Source organism: Emys orbicularis, chromosome 5, assembly GCF_028017835.1.
Source record: "Emys orbicularis isolate rEmyOrb1 chromosome 5, rEmyOrb1.hap1, whole genome shotgun sequence".
NCBI lineage: Eukaryota > Metazoa > Chordata > Testudines > Emydidae > Emys > Emys orbicularis.
Window position 1 is genome coordinate 27,330,795 of NC_088687.1, and position 25,593 is coordinate 27,356,387.

At 38.0% G+C, this 25,593-nt stretch overlaps 1 protein-coding gene across 1 annotated transcript in view; it reads left to right on the forward strand.

The window, feature by feature from the left end:
* The window catches only part of WDFY3 (WD repeat and FYVE domain containing 3), a 241,607-nt gene that overhangs the window by 138,180 nt on the left and 77,834 nt on the right, over positions 1-25,593 (forward strand). The window contains exons 24-32 of the mRNA XM_065404726.1: positions 331-521; positions 3,662-3,814; positions 8,042-8,115; positions 8,215-8,376; positions 9,916-10,010; positions 12,028-12,148; positions 13,769-13,986; positions 21,250-21,485; positions 24,622-24,756. Of these exons, the coding sequence (XP_065260798.1) occupies positions 331-521; positions 3,662-3,814; positions 8,042-8,115; positions 8,215-8,376; positions 9,916-10,010; positions 12,028-12,148; positions 13,769-13,986; positions 21,250-21,485; positions 24,622-24,756 (1,385 nt within the window). The remainder of the gene's footprint in view (positions 1-330; positions 522-3,661; positions 3,815-8,041; positions 8,116-8,214; positions 8,377-9,915; positions 10,011-12,027; positions 12,149-13,768; positions 13,987-21,249; positions 21,486-24,621; positions 24,757-25,593) is intronic.

The window sequence follows — 25,593 nt, forward strand, 5'->3', positions numbered from 1 at the left end:
TGATTAAGTATCCATCAAATAAAGATCATCTACATTATTTTATTGTATTAATCATGTCATTTATTTTATTAATGTGTTTTCTTTGTTTAATTTCTGCCATTTAAAAAATGTAAACATCACAATGACTTTCCACAATACCTATGCTTTCATTAAGCCAATTAAATAACTTAAACATAATTCTTCCTCTTCCTTTTTATGGGCTTAATAGAATTCATCAACTTTATTTTTGTTTTAATTAAACTGACAGTAAAATATGTCTGTCTTGTACTTTTTATGATTCGTGTACAAAAAGTGAGGTAGGTTTTAATAATTTTATTTTTACCACCTTAGGAGTAAGAACATTTGTCCCGAAGCCTGTTGCCACTACATTACAATACATTGGTGGAGCTGCTGCTATTCTGGGTTTGGTAGCCATGGCATCAGATGTAGAAGGACTATATGCAGCTGTGAAGGCCTTAGTGTGTGTCGTAAAGAGCAACCCATTAGCCAGCAAAGAAATGGAAAGAATCAAAGGTTATCAGGTATGTAAGAAGTTAGACATAGCAGACCAGGTAGATTGAATTTCTGTGTAACTTGGCACTCTTACATTTCAATGCACTTAAAAATTGCTTTTTATTTATTATATTTAGTATCAATTGCTGTTTTTAAGCTTGCCTTACTATCAGTTGAATAATATAAATAAGGTCTTGGACTTCATTGGGGCATCCTTAAATTCCATCATGCTAAGAGCTTACTTGCCAAGAGTTTGTAGCACTCCCCCTTCATTATCTACAAATGTGGCTTCAACCTGTGTACTTGCCAATGTGACAGTCCATGAGCACCATAGTGAAATCATAATGTGCTAGCAGACTCTCTCAGCAGACACTTTGCAGTTGATCATGAGTGGGAGCTTCACAACTCTGTGGTGAACAATATTTTCAATCTATGGGGTTCCCCCACCAGGGATCTGTTCACCTCCCAAACAAAAAGTAAGTGCAACATACTCTGTTCCAGAAGAGCGCTGGGTCGCCACTCACAGGATGATGCTCTACTTCTTCCATGGTCAGATCATCGGAACTATGCCTTTCCTCCATTTCCACTCCTGCTTCAAGTTGTGTGCGTGATTCAGCAGGACTGGACGGTTTTGGTACCCGAATCTCCTACACATGTCATCTCAGGCACCGATCATCATTTTTACGTTTCCCAATCTACTGACTCAGGAATAGCAAGATCAGGCATCCCAACCCATGGCTACTACATCTGAGCCTGTTTTTTGGATGGGGATTGTCCTTAGAGCAATCATGTTCTCAAGCTGTACAGAATATCCTTTCTAATGGAAGGATTCCACTAGGAATTGCTACCTAACCAAGTACAAGCGTTTCTCTTTTTGGGTGCACTTTTCCAGAAACCACAGATATTCTTCTCATTCTGGACTATATTCTTTCCTTGAAGACATCAGGTTTATCTGTCAGTTCCTTATGGGTCCCCTTGGCAGCAATCAGTGTATACCATGTGCTTTCATGGGGCTATTAGAGCTTCGCACACCCTCTGAATAGCAGATTCTGGAAAGGCCTAATCAGTAAATTTCTGCCTATAAAAAAGCCTACTTCTTAATGAGACTTGAACCTTGTTCTCTCAGTACTCACTAAGCCTCCTTTTGAACCATTAGCTTCTTGCTCCGTGTCTCTCCTATCCATGAAGGTCGCATTCCTCGTAGCCATCACCTCAGCCAAGAGGGTTGGTGAGCTTGGGGTGCTGATGATGGATTCTCCTTACACTGTATTCCATAAGGACAAGGTTTCATTATGTTTACACCCTAAATTCACCCCCAGAGTAGTCTGAGTTTCACCTGAACCAGACTATCTCCTTACCTGTGTTCTTCCCAAAACCTCTCACATCGTCAGAAGAAAGGAGGCTCCATTCGTTCGACGTTGGGTGAGCCTTAGCCTTTTACCTGCAGAGAACAAAAACAATCAGAAAGTCCCATAGACTATTTGTTGACATAGCAGAAAGGGTCACGGGTCAAGCTGTATCCTCTTAAAGAATCTTGAAATAATCTTGGACTGGATTTTGCTCTGTCAGCTGTCTAGTTTTCCTCTCTCTTATGGGGTCAGAGCTCATTCCACAAGAAGGCAAGCAACATCTGTGGTGTTGCTTCACGAGGTGCCTTTACTTGATATTTGTAAGGCAGCTATGTGGAGCTCAGTCCAAATGTTTGTGAAACACTATGCCTTTGTACAGGATTCCTCTACGAGTGCATCTTTTGGAACAGCAGTCCTTTGTTCAGCTCTGCTGTCTACAATCTTGCTCCCCCCCCCCCTCCCCGTATTTGAGTACTGCTTGTCAATCACCCACAGTGGAATATGCATAGGGAACAGCACTTGAAGAAGAGATAGTTGCTTGCCTTATAGTAACTGCAAGTTCTGGAGCACAAGATGGCAGCTTGTGCTAGGATGTCATAGTACTGTGTACCAGCCCATTTCAAAGTCATCATTGAAGTCCTTGGGTGTTATTGAATTAGAAATAATTCCCAGATATTTTATTAAGGCATTCACCCCATTGTCAAATAATGGTGTCCTGTTGTTCCGATAGAATCTATTTGATCACGTACGACCCTGCCAATACTTAGCCTCAATTGCTGAGTTGAGGGCTGAGTGAGAGGCTTCATTCAAGCAATCTTCAGTTTTGATGGGTTTAAAAAAGACATTTAACATTATTTTAACACTTTTTTAGGGTGGCCTTTTTCCAAAAGAATGCCCCAAGAGAAAAAACTGCTGTTTCAGTATTGTACTTTCTAGTTTGCTTTCAAATATTGTAATGGATCTTGCATATTTAATACAATCCAGTTCAATAGACCATTTCTGCTCACTGGGCACAACACCCAGAATATCAAGGTTTTAGAGCTATTGATTACATAACAATCATCAAATCTGCCATTATGTTTTTAAAATCTTCTAGGATATAAATAGTGTCTACTGGTGTTCTGACCTAGTGTTTTGGTGGGGATTAATAAAGAACCATAATTCATGGATACTTTTTTTTAAAATGGCAATCCTAGGACCACAAAAAAAGCATATGATCTGTTTTATGGAATTACTAGATTAGGGTCACTAAAAGTTAGAATTCAGCACTGTTCAGATTTTGGATATAAAGCACTTCTGTAACTTGCCTTTGAATCCCCTGATATTCCCTTCCTAATTGTCAGACTTCAGATTTGAAAAGCCCTCTTTGCTTTGGCCATTAATCGGCCTTTCACTTGCCATATTGAATCAATGTTTTTGGATAATCCTTTTGTCTGATACGGTACTTGTTACAGCAGTGCAAATTCAGTGCAGCGCTAGATGTGTGCCCCAGCCAGTGGCAAAGAATATTAGATAGTTTAGGAGCAGGGAAATATCCCTCCAGCTCCACATTCTTGCCTTTTTCCAGTTGATCCTAATTCCATCTTCCTGCTTTTTCATCACACCCTTCAAGTTTACAAGGTTAAAGGAAGTTTATTGGTCCTACGTTTTATAAAAGCTTCCTTTTGTTAAAGTGGATTTACTGTGTCCACATTTGCTGGTTCCATTGTGCTTTGATAAGATTCATATTTTCTTTGTCTGCAAAATATTTGTAATATGGATTATTGACCGAATCAATGATGTAGAAAGAATGTTCATGTGCTGCTAATTTTTTCCCCCAGTTATTGGCAATGTTGCTAAAGAAGAAACGCTCCCTTTTGAACAGCCATATTCTACATTTGACCTTTTCCTTGGTGGGAACTGTGGATAGTGGGCATGAAACCTCCATTATTCCAAATTCAACTGCCTTCCAGGATCTGCTATGTGATTTTGAAGTACGTATAGCATCCCTGACAACGAGAAATGTTATTTGGATGGTTAATGATTCAGGTGCTAATATAATACCTTGGCAATAAATCACAACAGAGAAGGTGATTATTGTGAGAATATTATACTTTATACATAGTTCAGTACAGCGGACAAACTGTGGAGAGCCTCTGATCTACCATAGTGTAATTCTCATGGTAATCTTCCTGCTGCAATTGCTTCACTGCTAATAAAATTATTACTGGATACAAAAGATATACCTTTTCATTGTAGAAGAGGATGAGGATTGCAGTTAGCAGTTGAACAGCAGTTTCTGCTAACCTGTATGTTTTTATGTAGTAAATATATTGAGATACAAAAGATACATTGAAAATAACAATGGGGTAAAATTCCAGTACAGCATGTTCGAATCTGTGTATCAGATCCCCATTAAAGTTCCATATGCATGGCCTACAAAAAGAACCCTAAGCTTGCAGTTTTAAACCAATAAAAGTAATCCAAAGTTACATGCAGTTATTCTGTCCCTATCTTATGCTATTGTGTGAAGAATAGCAAAGCATTTTACATAAGATGTTACCCAAGGTGAATATAGCTGGACTTCTTGGTAATAGTGACCATAATATACTAGTAATTCAATTTAATATCCTTATGGCAGGAAAAACACCACAGCGGCCCAATACTGTAGCATTTAATTTCAGAAAGGGGAACTACACAAAAATGAGAGGGTTAGTTAAACAGAAATTAAAGGGTACAGCGCCAAAAGTGAAATCTCTGCAAGCTGCGTGGAAACTTTTTAAAGACACTATAAGAGAGGCTCAACTTAAATGTATACCCCAAATTAAAAAACATAGTAAGAGAACCAAAAAAGAGCCACCATGGCTAAACAATAAAGTAAAAGAAGCAGTCAGAGGCAAAAAGGTATCCTTTAAAAAGTGGAAGTTAAATCCTAGTGAGGAAAATAGAAAGGAGCATAGACATTAGCAAATGAAGTGTAAAAATACAATTAGGAAGGCAAAAAAAGAATTTGAGGAACAGTTAGCCAAAGACTCAAAAACTAATAGCAATTTTTTTTTTTTAAGTACATCAGAAGCAGAAAGCCTGCTAAACAACCAGTGGAGCCACTGGACGATCGAGGAGCTAAAGGAGCACTCAAGGACGATAAGGCCATTGCGGAGAAACTAAATGAATTCTTTGCATTGGTCTTCATGGCTGAGGATGTGAGGGAGATTCCCAAACCTGAGACATTCTTTTTAGGCGACAGATCTGAGGAACTGTCCCAGATTGAGGTATCATTAGAGGAGGTTTTTGAATAAATTGATAAATTAAACAGCAATAAGTCGCCAGGACCAGATGGTATTCACCCAAGAGTTCTGAAGGAACTCAAATGTGAAAATGCAGAACTACTAACTGTAGTCTGTAACCTATCATTTAAATCAGCTTCTGTACCAGATGACTGGAGGATAGCTAATGTGACACCCATTTTTTAAAAAGGGCTCCAGAGGTGATCCCAGCAATTACAGGCCTGTAAGGCTGACTTCAGCACCGGGCAAACTGGTTGAAACTATAATAAAGAACAATATTGTTAGACATATAGATAAACATAATTTGTTGAGGAAGAGTCAACATGGTTTTCGTAATGGGAAATCATGCCTCACCAATCTACTAGAATTCTTTGAGGGGGTCAACAAGCATGTGGACCAAGGGGATCCAGTGGATATAGTGAACTGAGATTTTCAGAAAGCCTTTGACAAGTTCCCTCACCAAAGGCTCTTACACAAAGTAAGCTGCCACGGGATAAAAGGAAGGTGCTTTCATGGATTGGTAACTGGTTAAAAGATAGGAAACAAAGGGTAGGTATAAATGGTCAGTTTTCAGAATGGAGAGAGGTAAATAGTGGTGTCCCTCAGGGGTCTGTTCTGGGACCAGTCCTATTCAACATATTCAGAAATGATCTGGAAAAAGGGGTAAACAGTGAGGTGGCAAAATTTGCAGATGATACAAAATTACTAAAGATAGTTAAGACCCAGGCAGACTGCAAAGAGCTACAAAAGGATCTCTCAAAACTGGGTGAGTAGGTAAAAAAATGGCAGATGAAATGTAATGTTGATAAATGCAAAGTAATGCACATTGGAAAGCGTAATCCCAACTATACATATAAAATGATGGGGTCTAAATTAGCTGTTACCACTCAAGAAAGAGATCTTGGAGTCATTGGTGGATAGTTCTCTGAAAACATCCACTCAATGTGCAGTGGCAGTCAAAAAAGAGACAGAATGCTGGGAATAATTAAGAAAGGGATAGATAATAGGACAGAAAATATCATGTTGCCTCTACATAAATCCATGGTACGCCCATATCTTGAATACTGTGTGCAGATGTGGTCACCCCATCTCAAAAAAGATATATTGGAATTGGAAAAGGTTCAGAAAAGGACAACAAAAATAATTAGGGGTATGGAACAGCTTCCATATGAGGAGAGATTAATAAGACTGGGACTTTTCAGCTTGGAAAAGAAACTGCTAAGGGGAGATATGATTGAGGTCTATAAAATCATAACACAAGAACTAGGGGTCACCAAATGAAATTAATAGGCAGCAGGTTTAAAACAAATAAAAGGAAGTATTTCTTCACACAATTTACAGTCAACCTGCGGAACTCCTTTCCAGAGGATGTTGTGAAGGCCAAGACCATAACAGGGTTCAAAAAAGAACTAGATAAATTCATGGAGGCTATTAGCCAGGATGGCAGGAATGGTGTCCCTAGCCTCTGTTTTCCAGAAGCTGGGAATGAGCGACGGGATGGATCACTTGCTGATTACCTGTTCTGTTCATTCCCTCTGGGACACCTGGCACTGGTCTCTGTCGGAAGACAGGATACTGGGCTAGATGGACCTTTGGTCTGGCCCAGCAGGGCCATTCTTATGTTCTTAAGATAATACACAGGACTCTGATCACGCATTGTTGAGATCTCTCTGCTTTTTACCTATGCAAAACACGAGCTGAGTTAACAATCTTATTTCTGTAGTACTTTGCTATTTTTTTAATTGTGAATCCCTATTTTCAAATGTTAACTCCCTAATAGGATATTCTATTTTGCTCAAATCAGCTCTTAAGGCACGGAAGTGCCCAGTTTTCATCCCTATGTGTCAATTTAGGTGTCTAAATACACATTTGGGGACATTATATTAAGGAGAACATGTGTGAAAATTGAGCCTATTTGTTCCTGTAGCATTTCCTTTTAATTAACTTTCATGGAATTCTTACAGCTCTGTTATTAGTGCCAGTGACGTGCTTTGAAAATCCATCAAGGTGTATTATCATGCGTAAATATATTAAGGTTATGAATAAGTAGCCAGGAAATGTAAAGTTGATCCTTTGACTTCAACCTTTCACAGGTGATCTACAGAAAAGAAAAATGAGTTTGTGCCCATTTTTGCTTGTTTAAAATATGCTAATACACACAAGTATTGTGTGCCTGTTAATATTGTTGTTTATATTATATCTAACCTAAATCCAAAAAAGCAAAGATGTGAACAGATCGAACTACCTATGTAGCAGACCTCCACTTCTGAATCAGAGCAACAATAGAGTTGTTTGAGATTTGTCAAATTGCCTTTATTTTCCAGAAAACCAGTTCGCTTTTTTCAACATTGTATTGTTTTTTGAAAAAAGTAATTTTTAACCAAAAAAAGTTTGTTCAAAATTTTTTCAACAAGCGTTATTCTGCTGATTCAGCATTAGATGTCTTGAGCCAGCTGAACAGATTAACATAGAGTAGGATCTTCAGCAGAGCAATATCTCCTTTCACAAAGAATAAGATCATCAAAATAATAAGTATTTTGTTGAAGATCCTGCTGTCCAGTGGTTTCACAGAGATAATATATTCAACAAAGTAACAGCTGTGGTGTCAAAGATCTTGTTCTCCATTAAACTGTTCAGTTTGAGTCATCTCTGCTATGTTTTTCATGAAAGACTCTGAGAGCAACTCGAAAACTAATAAGTTTATGATATTAAACTCTGATGGTATTAAACTTAACTCCCATTTTACTATACACAGAGATAACTTTTGGTGCCCTGTGTTCTTCTATAGTCTTTTGTACATCTTTTTTTTATAAAGCAGTAAGCTGGGGCTTGTCTATCTCTTGGTATATTAAATAGGATGTTAACTTTTTGTTTAACTTAACCAAGAATATAGATTTGTATACAGAATGTACCACTGTGTATTCTGTATTTCAGGTCTGGCTTCATGCACCATATGAGCTTCATCTTTCGTTATTTGAGCACTTCATTGAACTTCTCACAGAGTCCAGGTATTAGTTGAAACTGGCTTCATAATAAGGCCTATGGGATAACAAATTACACAAATACACAGATGTTCTCATTTTTATTAAATCTTTTCTCTCTTTCAGTGAAGCTTCAAAGAATGCTAAATTAATGAGGGAGTTCCAGCTAATCCCCAAACTGTTGCTGACTCTTCGAGATATGTCTTTGTCCCAGCCCACTATTGCTGCAATTAGTAATGTACTGAGCTTTTTGCTTCAGGGCTTCCCCAGCAGCAGTGACCTGCTCAGGTAGCACAAACATTTACTGATTTATTTTAAAGATACTGGTGCTTTTGCAAGAAACCTGCTGATAGTAATTCTTCTAGGGTGATTAAAGTAAAGAGTTTTTGTATGGAATAGTTCCAGTAGAAATGGCAGAACCAAACATAGAAAATAGTTTAAAGCCAACGCATCGACTTGTATCTTAAATCCAAGTCAAAACAGAAATGACTGAATACTGATACACCTTAAAATGTTTTCCAGAATGTAGGGCAGTAATGAAGGAACACAGTGTTCTAATTCCACAGCTACTATGTGAGATTATGAAACTTCCTTGGATATTGTTAAGTCTGTGTCATTTCTACTTAAATTGAGGCATTGTTTCAGAACCCATAGAGTTGTCATACTGCTCACTGTTAAAATGCAGCATTTGCCAACGTTTATCACTCTTATCTGAGAGACTTACTTCTAGCTAACAGGTAAAATTCTCTGATAAGATAAAGTTTGCCACTTGTATGTTATGATATTGCATATGGGTAGAAATTTGCAGTGTTTTGAGTATTTTGCAACAGGGAGGCTGGTTAGTTTTTTTGGCCTTTTTGCTTCTTGAGCAAAACCAGTAAAACCAAAGATTTGAATAGGATCAAACATCTTGCCTGGCTCCATTTTTACTATGCAGGACAGAATTTGCACAGATACTATAGGGCAAAGCTTAAATTTTATTACTAAATGAATAAATTGTAACATTTGGTTCCTTGTTCCTACCACTCCTCATGGCCACTGGCTTTCCCTGTACAGCATCCAGACCCTCGGTGGCATTTCCTAGAGTGTTGCCACAATTAAGAGCTCCAGGGTAGGTGGTGCCTTTTCCCACAGTGACTTGTCAGCAAAACAAGAATAAAGAGAGACAAAATAAGATTAAAATAAAAGAAATAGTATATGTAACTCTGTAAGAGTTAAGATAGGTAGGTACATCTTGGATTAGTTACAGTGATATATGCAATATCTTACTTTGTCCCTTTCCTTAGGTGTCCTGTCACTAAAACAGTCTCTTCCCTCCAAGGAGTTGTCATTCTTCGCCCTTTCTGAGATCACATTTGTGTTTGGCTATTTTTTATGCCAGTGGGGGTGAGATCATTCATTATCATATCACCCATGCCAGTTAAGATTTCATTATCATTTTAAAGAGTAATGTTTGATAAAGTATACTATCTTGGGGAACATATTATAGTCTCTGAGCAATGATTGTCCCCTATACCTTTTAACATTCCTTTGGTCTGGATCTGGAGGTATTTCCAAATTTCCTCTCTTAAAACCTAGCATTTTCAATGTATTTTACCTAGTAAGTACATTAGCTATCTGAATGGGTCAAAGTGACTGCATTCTGGTTTGCATATCAGTTGACCAACAATGTTAGATTGAGGCAAGCTTTGTCTTTACAAGTGATGGGATTAACTTTTTTGGTATACTTTTATCTTTCTAGTATTTTTATTCTATTAGATGTGAATTATTGACAGATTAAAGTCCATCTGTCACAGAAATACACAATGTAATTCTCTATCCATAAAGGTTTGGACAGGTCATATCTTCCACTTTGCCTACATTTGCAGTCTGTGAGAAGTTTGTAGTCATGGAGATAAACAATGAAGAAAAGCTTGAAACTGGTAAGTAGCTTCCAGTGCTTGAGAAATAATCATCTGGGACACACTCTGTGTGCTTAAATGCTCTTAAATTGTTATTGACGATGATCTCTACATTTTAATTCTAGTATACTGGCTCCAGCTTAGTTTTAAACTTTGTGTGCAAAGCAAGCAGTGCAAAAATAAAACCTGTTTGTATCTGCTCTCATTTTGTTTTCCTTCACTTAACACTATATTTTCTTTCTACTTCCTCCCACTCACTTCTTCAAAAACAGTTGGGCATCTCTACCTCTTAAATGAGAGAGAGATGACTGGTGCCATCTGTCCTCCAAATGTGGCATCTCTTTCACTCAGTAAAAGGAAGTGAAAGCATCAATTAGTATGGTCTGTTGTTTTTTTTCATGCAGAAAAAATAATTGCCTATGTCTCCTCTGCAATTGAACACTTTGTTAGGTACTTTTAAAACATTTTTTATTTAAAGCTACAGACATAAGAAATTCCAGTGAAACTCCTGTCACAAGGTTGAAGCAGGAAAATGAAGCCACTGTATAGTCCTGGCATCTTAAACTTCCTCCTGTCCTGAAAGTTCCAAGATCTTATTGATCCATCATTAGTAACTATAATTAAAAGCTGCAATTAAAAACAGTACAATTGTAGTAGTGATTGTGCAATTGAGCAGGTATTAAAGAATATGTATTGTACTTCTATCTCTGAATTTTGTTTTTCTTTCCCCTTATTTAAAGGAATTTGCCTTTAGTATCTATAGAGATCCTTTGTTTAGCATTACAGGAATCCTTTATGTATTGTGTGAGATGTTACTGGGCATGTTTCTCTTCCTTGTTTCCAGCTACTAAATTGTATTAAAAGAGAAGTAAATATGGAAATATCTTCCTTTAGCATTATTTTTCAAGTAAGTGTTTGCTGTAGCTGTCACAGGGATATTACACAATTCAATGAGTGGGGAAGTGATTTGGTATATCATGAATCGGTAGACAAGTGGATTCTAAGGTCGATTATTAAGGTTTGGTCCATTCAAACAAAATGTCCGAGAAACACCTGTTTGCAGTAGATCGCTCCCACTCTTCTTTTTTCTGCAAACACCTATCTCTGGACCTCTATGCACCCACCCCCTTTTTTTTTTTTTTTTTTAAACTTCCCTCAAAACATGCTTTTCCTGCAGAAGGTAAAAACCTGATTTTCGTCTGTGTGCACACATAGGTTCACAAGCTGAAGTGAAGGAAGGTACTGTAGAAAGAAAGACTTAGGCTTGGTCTACACTTACCCCCCAATTCGAACTAAGGTACGCAACTTCAGCTACGTGAATAACGTAGCTGAAGTTCGAAGTACCTTAGTTCGAACTTACCTCGGTCCACACGCGGCAGGCAGGCTCCCCCGTCGACGCCGCGGTTCCCCCGTCGACGCCGCGGTACTCCTCTCGTCTAGCTGGAGTACCGCAGTCGACGGCGATCACTTCCTGATTCGACTTATCGCGTCCAGACAAGACGCGATAAGTCGAACCCAGAACTTCGATTCCCAGCCGCTGAACTAGCGGCTGGGTGTAGACATACCCTAAGAGGGGACATAACAGTTTTCAAATGCATAAAAGGTTGTTACACGGAGGAGGGAGAAAAATTATTCTCCTTAACTTCTGAGGATAGGACAAGAAGCAATGGACTTAAATTGCAGCAAGGGCAGTTTAGGTTGAACTTTAGGAAAAACTCCCCAATTGTCAGGGTGGTTAAACACTGGAATAAATCGCCTAGGGAGTTTGTGGAATCTCCATCATTGGAGATTTTTGGTTAGACAAACACCTATCAGGGATGGTCTAGATAATACTTAGTCCTGCCATGAGTGCAAAGGACTGAATAGATGAGCTCTCAAGGTCCCTTCCAGTCCTATGATTCTATATATCCAAACTGACTGTATTTTGTTTTTTTCTATTGTTCACCCTGCTTTTAATGTCTGGTTTTATTATTTTCAACTGCGCTTGTTTAAAGCTATCTGCTTCATATTTCACTTAATTCCTGTATTTTATGTTTAGGAACAGAGGATGATTTTGGAGGCCTTGCTTCTGCTAATCTTATTCTTCTGCGGAACAGACTTTTAGATATCCTTCTCAAACTTGTATACACGTCTAAAGAAAAGACAAGTGTTAACTTGCAGTAAGTACAAATAGCTCATCTGATGGAAAAGGAGGTGACTGTAACAGTGGGTTTGATTTATGATAACAGGTAAAGGGGGAGAAAGTCTGCTGAGCCACACTCTGGTCACTAGTTATACTGGTATAAATCCAAAGGAACTCCATGAAATTAAGTGAAATTATTCATAATATACACTGGTGTCACTGAAAGCAGGATTTGGCTTTGGCTACACTAGAAAAAATCAGATATGTAATTCTTCAACCATGTATTCCCACGTATGGTAGCAACAGTGGACAGTGTTTTTTACTACTGTCTCATCTAACTTTGCTCTGCGTCCTCCAAATCATCCTCTAATTGTGTTTAGACAGTATGATGGTAAAAACACCTGCACCCTGTCTGAGCGACAAAGTCCACTGTTATTGCTACCACAGGATGGAGCTGCACCAGAGAAGAATTATGTGGACTCTCCCTAAGAGAAACAAAAGTTTTTTGCATTTTATTTCATGAAATAACAATTGCAGTGATTCCATCCGTTCATTTTTAAAGGTGGGGGTGGGGAGGGAGGTGGTGTTCAGTTGTGTGACTTCGCTGTTGTTGGGTGGTTGTTGTTTTTTTACCCTTAATCTACACAAAACCAGGTTTGGGATTTCCTAATGCTCTCCTTAATTCTTTATTTATAACTTTTATATAACAACTTCATATACAGTGATCAAGGAAATACAAAATATAAAAAAATAAGCCATCCACGGTCACAGCGAGAAGGGCAATCAAATTCCAGAAAACTTAAAATTTAATTATCAAATAATCCCAGTATAAAAAGATTCTCAGTAACTTCATTAATCCTAAAACATTAAAATATATTTAAAATTTCAGGTGAAGCCCGATCGATTTACAGTTCATGAAACAACAGATCCATAAAGGAGAGCGAAAAGGGTCTTGTACCCTTTGTGTCGAGTTTGGATCTTCTGTTTTAAAGGATTCTAACAATCACTGCATCGAGTGGCTGCACCAAGCCAGCTTGATGTATTTTTGTGGATTACTTAGCATATTCAAATTCTGCCATAGCTTTTAGGCAATAAATCTTAAAGCTCAACCATAATCTGGGAATTCAACAATTTAGTCATCCCAAATTTGTAAATGATATATTCTACATTTTTTCTAAAGTTTCTGCTTAACACTTTCCTTCTGCCTGTGCATGGCACAAAGATTTAATGTTTTCCAGTTTTTTGAATAACATCTGTATAACTTTATAACCTGTAAATGACTCACATAAGAAACAGTTATATTATCTAGAAGTTGTAATTTGTAGACATAAATTTCCTGTTTTAGCCCCCAGTTTCACATCAGTTTTTAGAGTAATCTCAAAGCCAATTGTAATAGTCCCAATGACTATGACTGTATTCTCAATCCTCCCATTCCATTGAACCAAATACTGACAACTCTGTAGTAGTTACTGCTAAAGAAATCTGATTGACCATTCCTTCTTCTGTAACAGGTAGCACTCACCTGAGAAACCGGTCCATGCTTTGACTGATTTTAATTTTCTCTGATGTTCTTCTCTGTGTCTGATATTGAAGCTTTGATTCTTGCCAGGCTGTCCATTATAGGAAATCTTTTACATATTTTACCTTTTTTCATTAGGGCATCTGAAGAACTGGTCAGGACCCTGGGTTTTGATTGGATTATGATGTTTATGGAAGAACATCTGCACTCTACCACAGTTACTGCAGCCATGAGAATTCTTGTGGTCTTGCTAAGTAATCAGCCTATACTCCTCAAGTTTAAAGAAGGCCTCAGCGGTGGAGGCTGGCTTGATCAGACAGATTCTGTGTTGACAAATAAGATTGGCACTGTGCTAGGTATGAGCTTTCAATTCTGATGATTTAAGGATGTGTCTCTTGATATTTTTATCGTCTAAGAATTGTATGTTACTATTACAAAATTAATCTTATAATACGGAGTGTTATCAAATAGTTTCAGTATTAAAAGGTTTGTTGTGTTGGTTGTCTTGGTTGCTCCTTCCCATTATTTGTTTAGGCTACTGAATTTTGGTTTTCTTAAGTGAAAGCGTGATATTTTTACTACTCTTAAAAGTGGTATGGCCACATCATAATGCAAGTTTCAATACAATTTTCTCTTAGAGTGAAATTGCCCCCTCGCCTCCCTGCACAATGCCTAAATAACTAGATTTTGTACGGTTTGTGGGCCACTGGATCAATTTTGAACACCTCCAGCTTGCCCACAATGGCCAACACCAACTCTCTCTAGGTGGATGCTGTGTATAGCAGAGGATGTCCTATTTGATTATTGCCCTCCCCCTAGTGCTACTGCACTGTTTGTGTTGTTTTGCTGGCCTTCTGCTTTTGGGGGAATTTCAGCTTGAATGCCAGCATATAGCATTTCCTTTCATTACAAATGTGATTCTTTACAGGTAAACAGTGCTAGCTGTACAGTGTAAATCATCTCAGCTGAGGAGGAGGACAAAGGCCAGCTTTAGGCTTGTGTGGATGAGAAAATTGCACTGGTTTAACTTAAGGTGTGTTTTGAAACGGATTTAGTAGAACTAGAGTGAAAGGCTATATGGACAATCATATTTTGGTTCAAATGAGGCTTGTTTCGGTTTAGCTTAAGTTAATTAACAACAGGTTTAATTCTTAGCTCATTCTTCAACCAGACTATGTGTGTCCACACGGGTTTGCATCACTTCATTAAATCTGTTTGAAAACTTATTTAAGTATAAACAAGTGCAACTTTTGCATGTGGACAAGCTTAACGCTTTTAACTTATTAAAGTGGTTTTGAATCAAGATGAAAAGAAAAAGCTACATGCCTATGTTCTGCTTATGATTTCTTCAGGGGAAAAGAGTAATGTTGTCTTAAATTAAATTGTAAGAGTGGGATTTTCAAAAGCACTTAGTGTTGGTCTAACTCTGCTGCCTTTGAAGTCAATGGCAGTTGAACTGATTTTGCAATGTGGCATCCCTTCAGGGGAGATAGCATGTTCTACTTATGAGGCTGGGAATCACACAACTGAAATTGAATTTCAGACTTTGTAACTAAATCACTGTGTGACCTTGAGTAAGTCACTGAAACTTGTCTGTTACTTCATGCATAAAATACAGTTGATAAAGTTCACCTGACTTGTGCAAAGCACTTGGCAATCAACAAATGAAAAGCAATATGCCTTTGTCTGATGTAATTATATCAAAAACACAAGATAATTCTTCAATCATTTCATTGAGCAGATAAAAAACTTTCATTCTGTTTTTCTCAAGCAACTGTTATGTAACCCTTCTAAAAGTGTCTGGTTATTATATAGTATGCTAGTAAATACATAACAATGTTTAACTCATCTGCCTGGTTTTCAAGTTACTAGAAATGGTGACTTCCAAAGAGCTAATTCTCAGACAGTTCAAAATATTCAAATCAGTACAACTGACGACTATTTAGTGCCATCCTCTGACTCAGTCACAGTTTTTCCATTGTGAAGTCAGTGGGGTTACTAATGGTGTAAGTTATTTTAGGATTTGGCCCACTGGGTGAGAGAAAGTTTTCATAAAGCACAGTCTAGAACAGATGTACAAAATTACAATTGACAGTCATATAGTAATATGCATACCATTTGTCCAGTCCAGCAATATGGAATTTTACATGGGAAGCTTTGGCGTTAACAAGTCTTATGAAGTATTGACACATACTCTTGTGGCAGTGGTAAGGAAAAATTCCTGCAGTTCTGAATTATGCCCTGTAGTTATCTGTTTTTATTCTATAGTGAAGAGGCTAGTGTTCTTTCTTCTTTCCTTCCTGTCAAAGGGGGAGATTGTGACAAAACTCTGTTCTCATTAGGGAAGTATTCAGCATCAACTTGCTGGAGATGCCTTTTTCTGCTCTTCCTTCGGCACATAAGCATACTTCATGAAGTGTTATGTATATTTATATATGTAAGTAAGAGGAAGAGCACAAGATGACTTGCCTGCTCATCAAGGTGACTCATCCCTAGTGGACAGACGAATACATTTTCAGACTGGTTGTATGGTCTGTAGTAACATAGAGAACATTGCACAGCTGGTCCATCTGTGCAAAATCTGGGCTAAAACTTAAATCTCATGAGTTTAAGTACAGCCATAACTAATGGTATGGCTACACTGTATAGTGCGCCACTGTAGGCTCTTTAGTGTAGCCACTTTAAGCTGATGGGAGAGACCTCTCCTGTTGACTTAATTAATCCACCCCCCAACGAGCGGTGGAAGCTATGTTGGCGGAAGCTCTCCCGCCAATATAGCACTGTCCACCGCTTAGGTCGGTGTAACTTATGTTGCTCTGGGGGTGGCTTATTCACACCTCTAAGTGACATAAATTATACTGACATAAGTGGTAGTGTAGACACATTTGATTTAAAGGTGGTTGACATGGAAGCATAGGTGCTGGAACTAGGGGTGCTGGGGGTGCTGCTGCACCCCCTGGCTTGAAGTGGTTTTCATCATATACAGGGTTTACAGTTTTGTTCAGTGGCTCTCAGCACCCCCACTATACAGATTGTTTCAGCACCCCGGCATAGAAGACTGGTTACCAGCAGATCCCCTATAACATAACTAAGTGAAGGTTACAGTCTTTATCTGTGAGCCTCTGTTCAGCAATGATGGCAGGTAAAAAGCACAAAGAAAAAATTAATCAGTGAAAATAAGACCTATTAAAAGAATAACTTGGAGAATGAGTTAAAATTTAGATGGAATACACAGTGTGGCTTTCAAGTAATGAGAGTACATTAGGTTTACTGCATCTGGTATGCGAACGTTGCAAGTTTTAAGCCCTAGTTCATTGTTGTGTACAAGTCTCACAAGGGCAGTCGTGCACACAGAATATGAACACAAGCTTTTTGTTTTAAATAGTTTTTTTTTCTTTTAGTATGTAGATGGCATATTCTTTATATATGTTGAGAGTAAGAATGACTTGTGCAAGTTCACCTTTGGCAGACCAGTTAAACTCTTTAGAGTTTGAATTTTATGAAAGAGGATATGAATCACTCCTCTTTTATTCTGGACTGAACTGTACTCAGCCTAATAATACTAATGTGAACTTGTAGGTCATATGCATATTCAAAATTCTTCTATCGAATGAGGAATGACACAAATGCCATCTGTGAATTTTAGGTAGCCTCAGATTGGAACTTTGCATTTGAGCACCTCCATACTTGGGGAGAGCTTGCATCTGGATCTGAATTTCATGCCTCAGAGCCATTTCTACATTAAGTATCAACCAAAAATAGAAAATAAGGTCTATTACACAGATGAAAAACAATTTTTGGCCCAAATCTTCCTGGCTCTGATCTTCCTGCCTTTGATCCATATTCTCTTTCTGGAAATATGGCTGCCTCCTGCTTTAATATTATTTGTTTAATGCTGGCAATGTGTTAGGAACTGTACAATACACAGAGATAAAAAAAATCTGTCCTAAAGAGCTTAAAATCTTCGACACACAGAGAAGACAGGATACCCAGGGAAATGCAGAAAAGAGAAAAGCTGTTTTTATAGTTTTAACTATTTATTATGAACTCACTTATGAGCATTGTGGAAAGACGGGTTTTAGGAGAGATTTGAATGAGAGGGGGGAAGTGCTTTTGAGAGTTTGGATTGGGAGATCACTGTTGTTTCTCATTTATTTTTTTATATACCGGCCATTAAAAATAAATAGTTACTAGTAATTTTGGGTCCAGTCTTGCAGAGGAAATCTGTTAGGGTATAGATCTTTTGTGTCCTCATGGAATCCCATTGAAGATAATAGGATTCCATGAGGCTGTAAAGGTTCACCTGCACAGCTCCCTTTGTAGGACTGAACACTAGCTAGTTTTGTAGTAGTTCTAATGATTGGGAACTACTTAATATTTCACTGCAGTTTTCCTTTAAAGTTATCATGATATAATTGTCTGAATGCTGTACCATAAACATGTACATAGGACTATAGGACTTTTCCATCATATTTTGAATTACAGTGGCAGTCAGAAATTGAACAAAGGCAAGTTATAGATCATCTTTTTATTGCAATAACTGACGGGGGTTAATAAACAAGGCAAGCATTAAAGAATCAATCTTGGCATCAGGCCATGAGTGACCAGAGTCATGTGGGATAAAAGAGACACTGAGAAGTGGCGTGGTTCCAATTCCATAGCTGTCTTGCTGTCATCTTTTGTTTTGTTTTCAACGTATGGAATGTCTTCTCGTAATCTGGGCAGTGTTCTGAAGAGGTGACTTGGAAGGGATTTTCAAATAATTGGGGTTTTGCCCCTGTTGCTGCTTCATTAAAGAGGTGGGGATGTTGAATCTTTAACAAAAACACAAAAAGCTCGTTAGACATTAGGTTAAGTAGGAGTTAACGAAACAAACAGGTTTTTTAAACAGGCTGACGAAAAAATCCCTTTCCCTCTGTTGCTCATCGTTCAGTCTCTTGACTAATGATGTCTTTATTCACTAGTTCTTTAGTTATAGAATTTTCCAGGTTAGACAAGACCTGAATTTCTAATGTAAAAATCAATATTGTATGTGGTTAACAAAAATCTTTCAGACCTTTTATAATGAAGCAAAAATTACAAAAACTATTTCCCCCCCACTCTGCTCCTCCTCCTCCCCAAAGAAGGCAAGTCTATAGGTATGTCTCTACCTTGAGCAGGAGTTGCGAATCACAGCTCGAGGAGAAATATTCGTGGTATATCTGGTTGAGCTAGCACATTAAAAATGGAGTGTAACCACACCAGCACAAGCGGCTGTAGGGGCTAGTCGCCTCAAATACGTACCTAGGGTCTTGGTCAGGTAAATACTCAGGGCGGCTAGACCATCCCACTGCTCGCGCTGCTGCTGCTACACTCAGTATTTACCCCGGTAGCTCAATCAGAGCTACCACAAGTATTTCTCCTTAAGCTGGGAATCACACCTGCAGCTTGAAGTAGAGACATACTCTGTATCTCTACCAAAAGATGTATATCTGTCTTATCTGATGTGCGTCTGCACGTAATTATGAAGTCTGAATTGGTACCCTGCCAAGTTTATATTCTATCCAATATGGCTCTTTCTCCCAACCTGATGAAGAGTGAATTTCTCAAATGACTTCCCAGTTTAGGGTCTGATCCAAAGCACGTTGAATTGAAATTGGAATCTTTCCACTAGCTTTAATGGGTTTGGGATCAGGCCCTTACTTTGTCAGTCCTAACAGAGTTGTAGGCAATACCTTTTATGTTTGTCTGCTAAAGTAACCACCACATCTACATCTGAAGTCATTTCACTATATAGTAAAATGTCTCATTCTGCACTAAAGAACTTATCCTCATTTTTTGAATAAAGAAAGGTATAAACTTTTATTGAAAGCATACTTTGGTTTTTTAAAATTTTTCTTTATAGTGCTTTTTCTTCTAGCTACAAGATGAAATATATATTTTGTACTTCTCAGCGAAATTTAAAACCCAGGTCATTCCTCTCTGTAAAACCATTTTATGCTACATTGCTATTCCTATTAAGGAACTGTTAAGTCTTTGTTTACAGTTATTTCCCATAACATTTCCCTCAGGGTAGTAAACTGGAAAAATATAATTAAACTTTCAGTTATTAATAAAAGATTAATTAAGTAGGAGAAAATTATGAAAAATAGAATTTATCTGAAACTGTGTTGTGAGAGTGAGCATTTTTGTTAGCATTCATGTCATACCATTTGTTTGGGTAATCTTTAATCATAATTCGTTGTATTTCTAATATATGAATGTTAGACATAATTTGTATTTGCATTTCTTTTTTTAGGGTTTCAGAACTGTTGATGCTTTAGAGTGTTGACAATTGTTGTTTATTTAGTATTCACTGTAAATACAGTAGAAAGCCAACTATATAGTAAAAAGTTTTCATTCAGTCAGAAGTTCTGGGGACATCACAAATAGAGACTAAACTTAAAAAGAAATTGAGGGGCTTTTTTTTTTGTTTCATTTTGTTTTAAATTATATCAAAGTTGGTACCTGGCCAGACCCCAGGTATAGAGATATTTAAAATTGTTGCTGGTCCAAAACTTTTAAAACTAGTGGTAGTGATATATCTGATTATCTTGTCTGAATATGTCTACAATTTTTTTTAATAAAAAAAAAATTCAAAGATTCCTAATGAAATAAGATATGAAACTATTCACTTAAAGGGTCACGTTTGTGAATTTCACATGACTTAGTAGTGAACATTTCATTACCATTTGATGGCTCTTTGATAGACTATGTAAAATGAGTTTGTTTCTAGTGAACAAAAGTTTACATCGCAAATTATATTTGTAGCTAACTGGCCTTGCTGATGATAATGTCAGCAGAAAGGCCAAGTATCTGAGTAGTCATGAAAACTGAACTAGCATCTCACTGTTGTTTGTTATACTTGTACCCTTCTTCAGAGTACATTATTTACCAGTGCTGTCCATTCAGTACTTTTCCCAATCACTGAACGTTTTTTGGAGCTGGGAGGAAATGGTATTAAAGGTGCAATATAAATTGGCTCTCGTGGCTTCCGGTAGCTTTTACTTAACTCTGGCTCCATTTTCTGGTAGGAAATAAAGGTAAATTAAGAGTATTTTAAACCTTCGTGCCAAGTTGATTTAATTAGTAAAAATTAAAACTAGTCATATATGAAATATCTGGAAAAATGCTTTAAATTCCATTCACTCTCACTGGCAGTCAGACTCACGCTTTGCAACATAAGCCAACTACTTGGGGTTACGGTGAAACTCTCGCCACTGGAATGTAATTGTATGGTGTCCTTTATAGGAGTTTTAAACCTTCCTCTGAAGAGTCATTACTGGCTGTTCTCAGAGTCTAGGTGGACCATTTATTTGAAGTAGCGTTACAATTGCTGTGTTTACTGAGAAATTTGTACTGGAACATCCATCTGATATCGTGAGGATTTTACGACTAAGTTTTTGACATTGATTTAATAATTGAAAAATGTAGCAAGTTGGTGTTAATATGAATGTGGTGTATATGTATAAATTCATTGTTACTATTGTTCACTTCTAAAGTGCTCCCTTCTGTACTTGAATAATTTACTAAAAAGTGATGTTATAAACCGGTAATTTGCATGTTAACACTTTTGGCTTTTTTATTTCCCTTTCTCTTAGGGTTCAATGTTGGCAGGAGTGCTGGCGGCAGATCAACTGTCAGGGAAATTAACCGGGATGCTTGTCATTTTCCGGGCTTTCCGGTTCTTCAGTCATTTCTCCCTAAGCATACTAATGTACCTGCACTCTATTTCCTCCTCATGGCACTTTTCCTGCAGCAGCCAGTCACTGAGCTGCCTGAAAACCTGCAGGTCAGTGCACCTGTCAGCAGCAGCCGATGTAATCAGGGTTGCCAGGTAGGGATTATCTAGAAAGATATCAATATAATTCTGTGTAACACCAAAGAGAATAATGGATTAATTGCCCCCAAATTGATTCTGTAGTTAATTTATCAGCTTTATATTTAGACGTTTGGGATTCAAATTGTGATGAATTGCACTGACATATAACAAAAACTTGTCATAGCTGCTGCTATTATGTACTGAATAGATTTCTTGTAAAAAAATAAATAAATAAATAAATAAATAAATATATATATATATATATATATAGGGGGGCGATTTTATAAGAAATAGCAACTTGAGTCCCAGATTCTGTGTTCAGATCAATATGAACTGACCCTGGTGCCTGTATGACGACGTGGGCTCTATCTTGGCACTAAGGGCCTGCCTGCAAAGACAGTTGTGGGAACGGGATCAAAGGGATGATGTCATTGACTATGGCTTTGGAAACTCTGTTCAGAAAACATTGCTTTATTTCTAGAAGTGTTTTCCTGGGGTTACATACTATGTTTTTAGTAGGAAAAGGTTAAAAAAAAAATTAAAATCTTTTTTCTAAAAAGGCATCTAACTTTATGTAGAAAACCCAGTTACACTTTTGGCCTTCACAACATCCCCTGGCAATGAATTGGCACAGGTTGACTGTGTGTGTGAAGTACTTTTTTTGTTTGTTTTAAACCTGCTGCCTATTCATTTCATTGTGTGATCCCTGGTTCTTATGTTATGTGAAGGGATAAATAATGCTTCCTTATTCACTTTCTCCACACCATTCATAGTTTTATAGACCTCTATCTTATCTCCCCTTAGTCATCTCTTTTCCAAGCTGAACAGTCCTACTCTTTAATCTCTCCTCAAATGGAAGCTGTTCCATACCCCTAATCATTTTTGTTGCCTGTGTCTGTACTTTTTCCAGTTGTATATCTTTTTAGAGATTGGGGAACCAGAACTGCACATAGTATTCAATGTGTGGGTATACCATGGATTTATATAGTGGGATTTTGATATTTTCTGTTTTACCACCTGTCCCTTTCCTAGTGGTTCCTAACATTCGGTTAACTTTTTTGACTGATGCTGCACATTGAGCAGGTTGTTTTCAGAGAACGATCCATGATGACTCCAAGGTCTTTTTTTGAGTGGTAACAGCTAATTTAGATCCCATCATTTTGTATATAGTTGGAATTATGTTTTCCAATATGCATTAGTTTGCATTTATCAACGTTGAATTTCATCTGCCATTTTGTTATCCAGTCACCAGTTTTGTGAGATCCCTTTGTAATTCTTCAGTCAGCTTTGGACTTCGCTATCTTTAGTGATTTTTGTATCGTTGGCAAACTTTGTCACCTCACTGTTCACCCCTTTTTGAAGATCATTTATGAATATGTCAAACAGCTCTGGTCTCAGTACAGATTCTTGGGGCACCCTGCTACTTACCTATCACCATTGTGAAAACTAACCAATCATTTCTCCTTTGGTTTCTATCTTTTAAGCTATTACTGATCCATGAGAGGACCTTCCCTCTTATCCCATGACTGCTTACTTTACTTAAGAGCCTGTGGTGAGGGATCTTGTCAAGGCTTTCTGAAATTCCAAATACCCCCTTCAAAGAACTCTAATAAATTGGGGAGCCATGATTTCCCTTTACAAAAGCCATGTTGACTGTTCCCCAAAATATTGTGCTCACCTATGTTTCTGATTATTCTCTTCTTTACTATACTTTCAGCCAATTTGCCTGCTACTGAAGTTAGGCTTACCAGCCTCTGATTGCCTCTGGATCCTTTTTTAAAAATTGGCGTTGCATTAGCTATCTGCCAGTCATCTGGTACAGAGGCTAATTTAAGCAATAGGTTACATGCCACAGTTAGTAGTTGGACAGTTTCATATTTGAATTCCTTCAGCACTCTTGGGTGAATACCACCTGGTCCTAGTGACTTATTACTGTTTAATTTCTCAATTTGTTCCAAAACCTCCTCGATTGATGCCTCGATCTGGGATAGTTCCTCAGATTTGTCACCTAAAAAGAATGACTCAGGTGTGGGAATCTCCCTCACATCCTCGGCAGTGAAGACTGATGCAGAAAATTCATTTAGCTTCTCCTTTTCTTCCTTGACCGTTCCTTTAGCACCTTGGTTGTCCAGTGGCCCCACTGATGGTTTGGTAGGCTTCCTGCTTCTGATGTACTTAGAAAAAAAAATTTTTTTGGTGTCTTTTGCTAGTTGCTCTTCAAAGTCTTTGGTACAATATATGCGTGTCAGGGATTCGTGTATTTTAAAAAAAACTAGGATGACTAGGTTTCTGTGGTCCTCAGGGAAAATTCCTACTCTAAACTGACAAATTGCACTTTAGAATGGACTTGGTTAGCACTTACATCCCTTTACAAGCAGGAAATAGAAGACAAAAATTTGAGCAGTATCTGTAGATAAAGATGTTCTTTTGAACATCTGGATTTGCATAAACATTAATGCATGATATCCCTGGTCAGTAAGGCTTGTGTCTATCCTATATTGAGGTAAATCCCTCAAATTCTGGTTTTCCTTTAGATGAATTTGAATTTAGTTGAAGGAGTACAACAGCTGTGCAACTTTCGATTTAAAATCAATTGTTTTTTTAATTGCAATTTAAAATCAGAGGTTGATCAGGGTTTTTAAACAACCTTATCGTTTTGGGGAGGGGGTCTGGTCTTCAGTTTAATTATGGTTTTTTTGTTTTGTTTTGTAATAGCATTCTTGAAACTTGATGGAAAAGCATGTTTATTTTTTAAATATGCAGCACATTGTGGATTTTGTTCTGAAAACTGATCAAGTAAGTTGAGGTGACAGCATTAGTACAGCATTCTGTTGATAGGTTTGCTTGAGATTTGGAACAGTCTTGTGAAAGACTCAGAAAAAAGAGATGTTTAGTTCTGTCAGTTCATCGGGAAGAGGGATTTTCAGACGAATCCTTGTGATGATTTTCAAACAATTCCATGATCTTTTCATGCAGTTCTTTGAGGCTGAAGCTTGTTGAGAACATGGTTTAGTGTACTTAGGTAGATATATCATGTCAAAATAAGTGAACAAATCATTGGTAATAGAGAAAAGCAGAAAATCAATCAAATTGCATAGGAACAAAGGTTAATTTTGGCTTTTCTCTTTTTCTTCCCTCACACCTCCAATAGTTTGATTTAGATTCTATCTGGACATTTATATTTGGAGTTCCTGCCTCCAGTGGCACTGTGGTGTCTTCAATCAACAATGTTTGCACAGAAGCTGCCTTTTTATTATTGGGAATGCTCAGGAGCATGCTCAATTCAGTAAGTATAGAGTCCCCTTGGGGCCCATTTATACACACCTCCTCGTCTCTACTGAACTCCTTAATGCAAAAGACAGATTAGAAAGGCTAGTTTTTCGTTGAACAATGATGCAAACCAGAATTATAAATTTGTCTCATAGTTTGGGTTGGCAGAGGTTTTTTTTGTTTTTTTAATCTGACAATATCAATTTTTATTTTTAAGCATCTTTTAAAATTTTTAACTATTTTAAAAGTTGTGGTAAATTAAGGGTGTTTGGGTTGGTGTTAGGGCTAGGGCAGAGCTGACAGGGGTTGCAGTGGGCTCCCAGCACTGACAGAAGGGCTCCAGGGACCTGAAACATCCAGGCACAAGGTGCGGGGAGGGCCTGTGGTCATGGCCCGGTGGAGCAATGACCCCCCAGGACTCCAAGGAAGAGGACGAGCTCCAAGGTGCAAGGGAAACCACCCTGCTGCTGAATGGCTCCCGTCCAGGGATGGCTACACTCCAAGCCGATGAGTGAATGAGCATGGTCATGACACTGGAGCTGCAGGGTGCAAGGTATGGGGAAGGCTGCGGACCTGGTGGGGCAGAACAGAGAACTTCAGCCAGGGCCTCAAGTAGGAGAATGGATCCCTGGCCACAGGGGAGGCCACGCTGCTACTGAACATTTCCTCCCCGATGATGGCCCCCATACTCCTGGCTGTGAGTGAGTGAGTGGGGCCATGACAGCAGCACTTCAGAGGGCTCCCTGCGCAGCCGTCAATTTGTGTGACATGAGAAATCAATGTTTACCGATGACTAATGATTTAAATTGAATCCTACCAAGCCTGCTCATAGTTGGCCTTTTGTTACTCATCT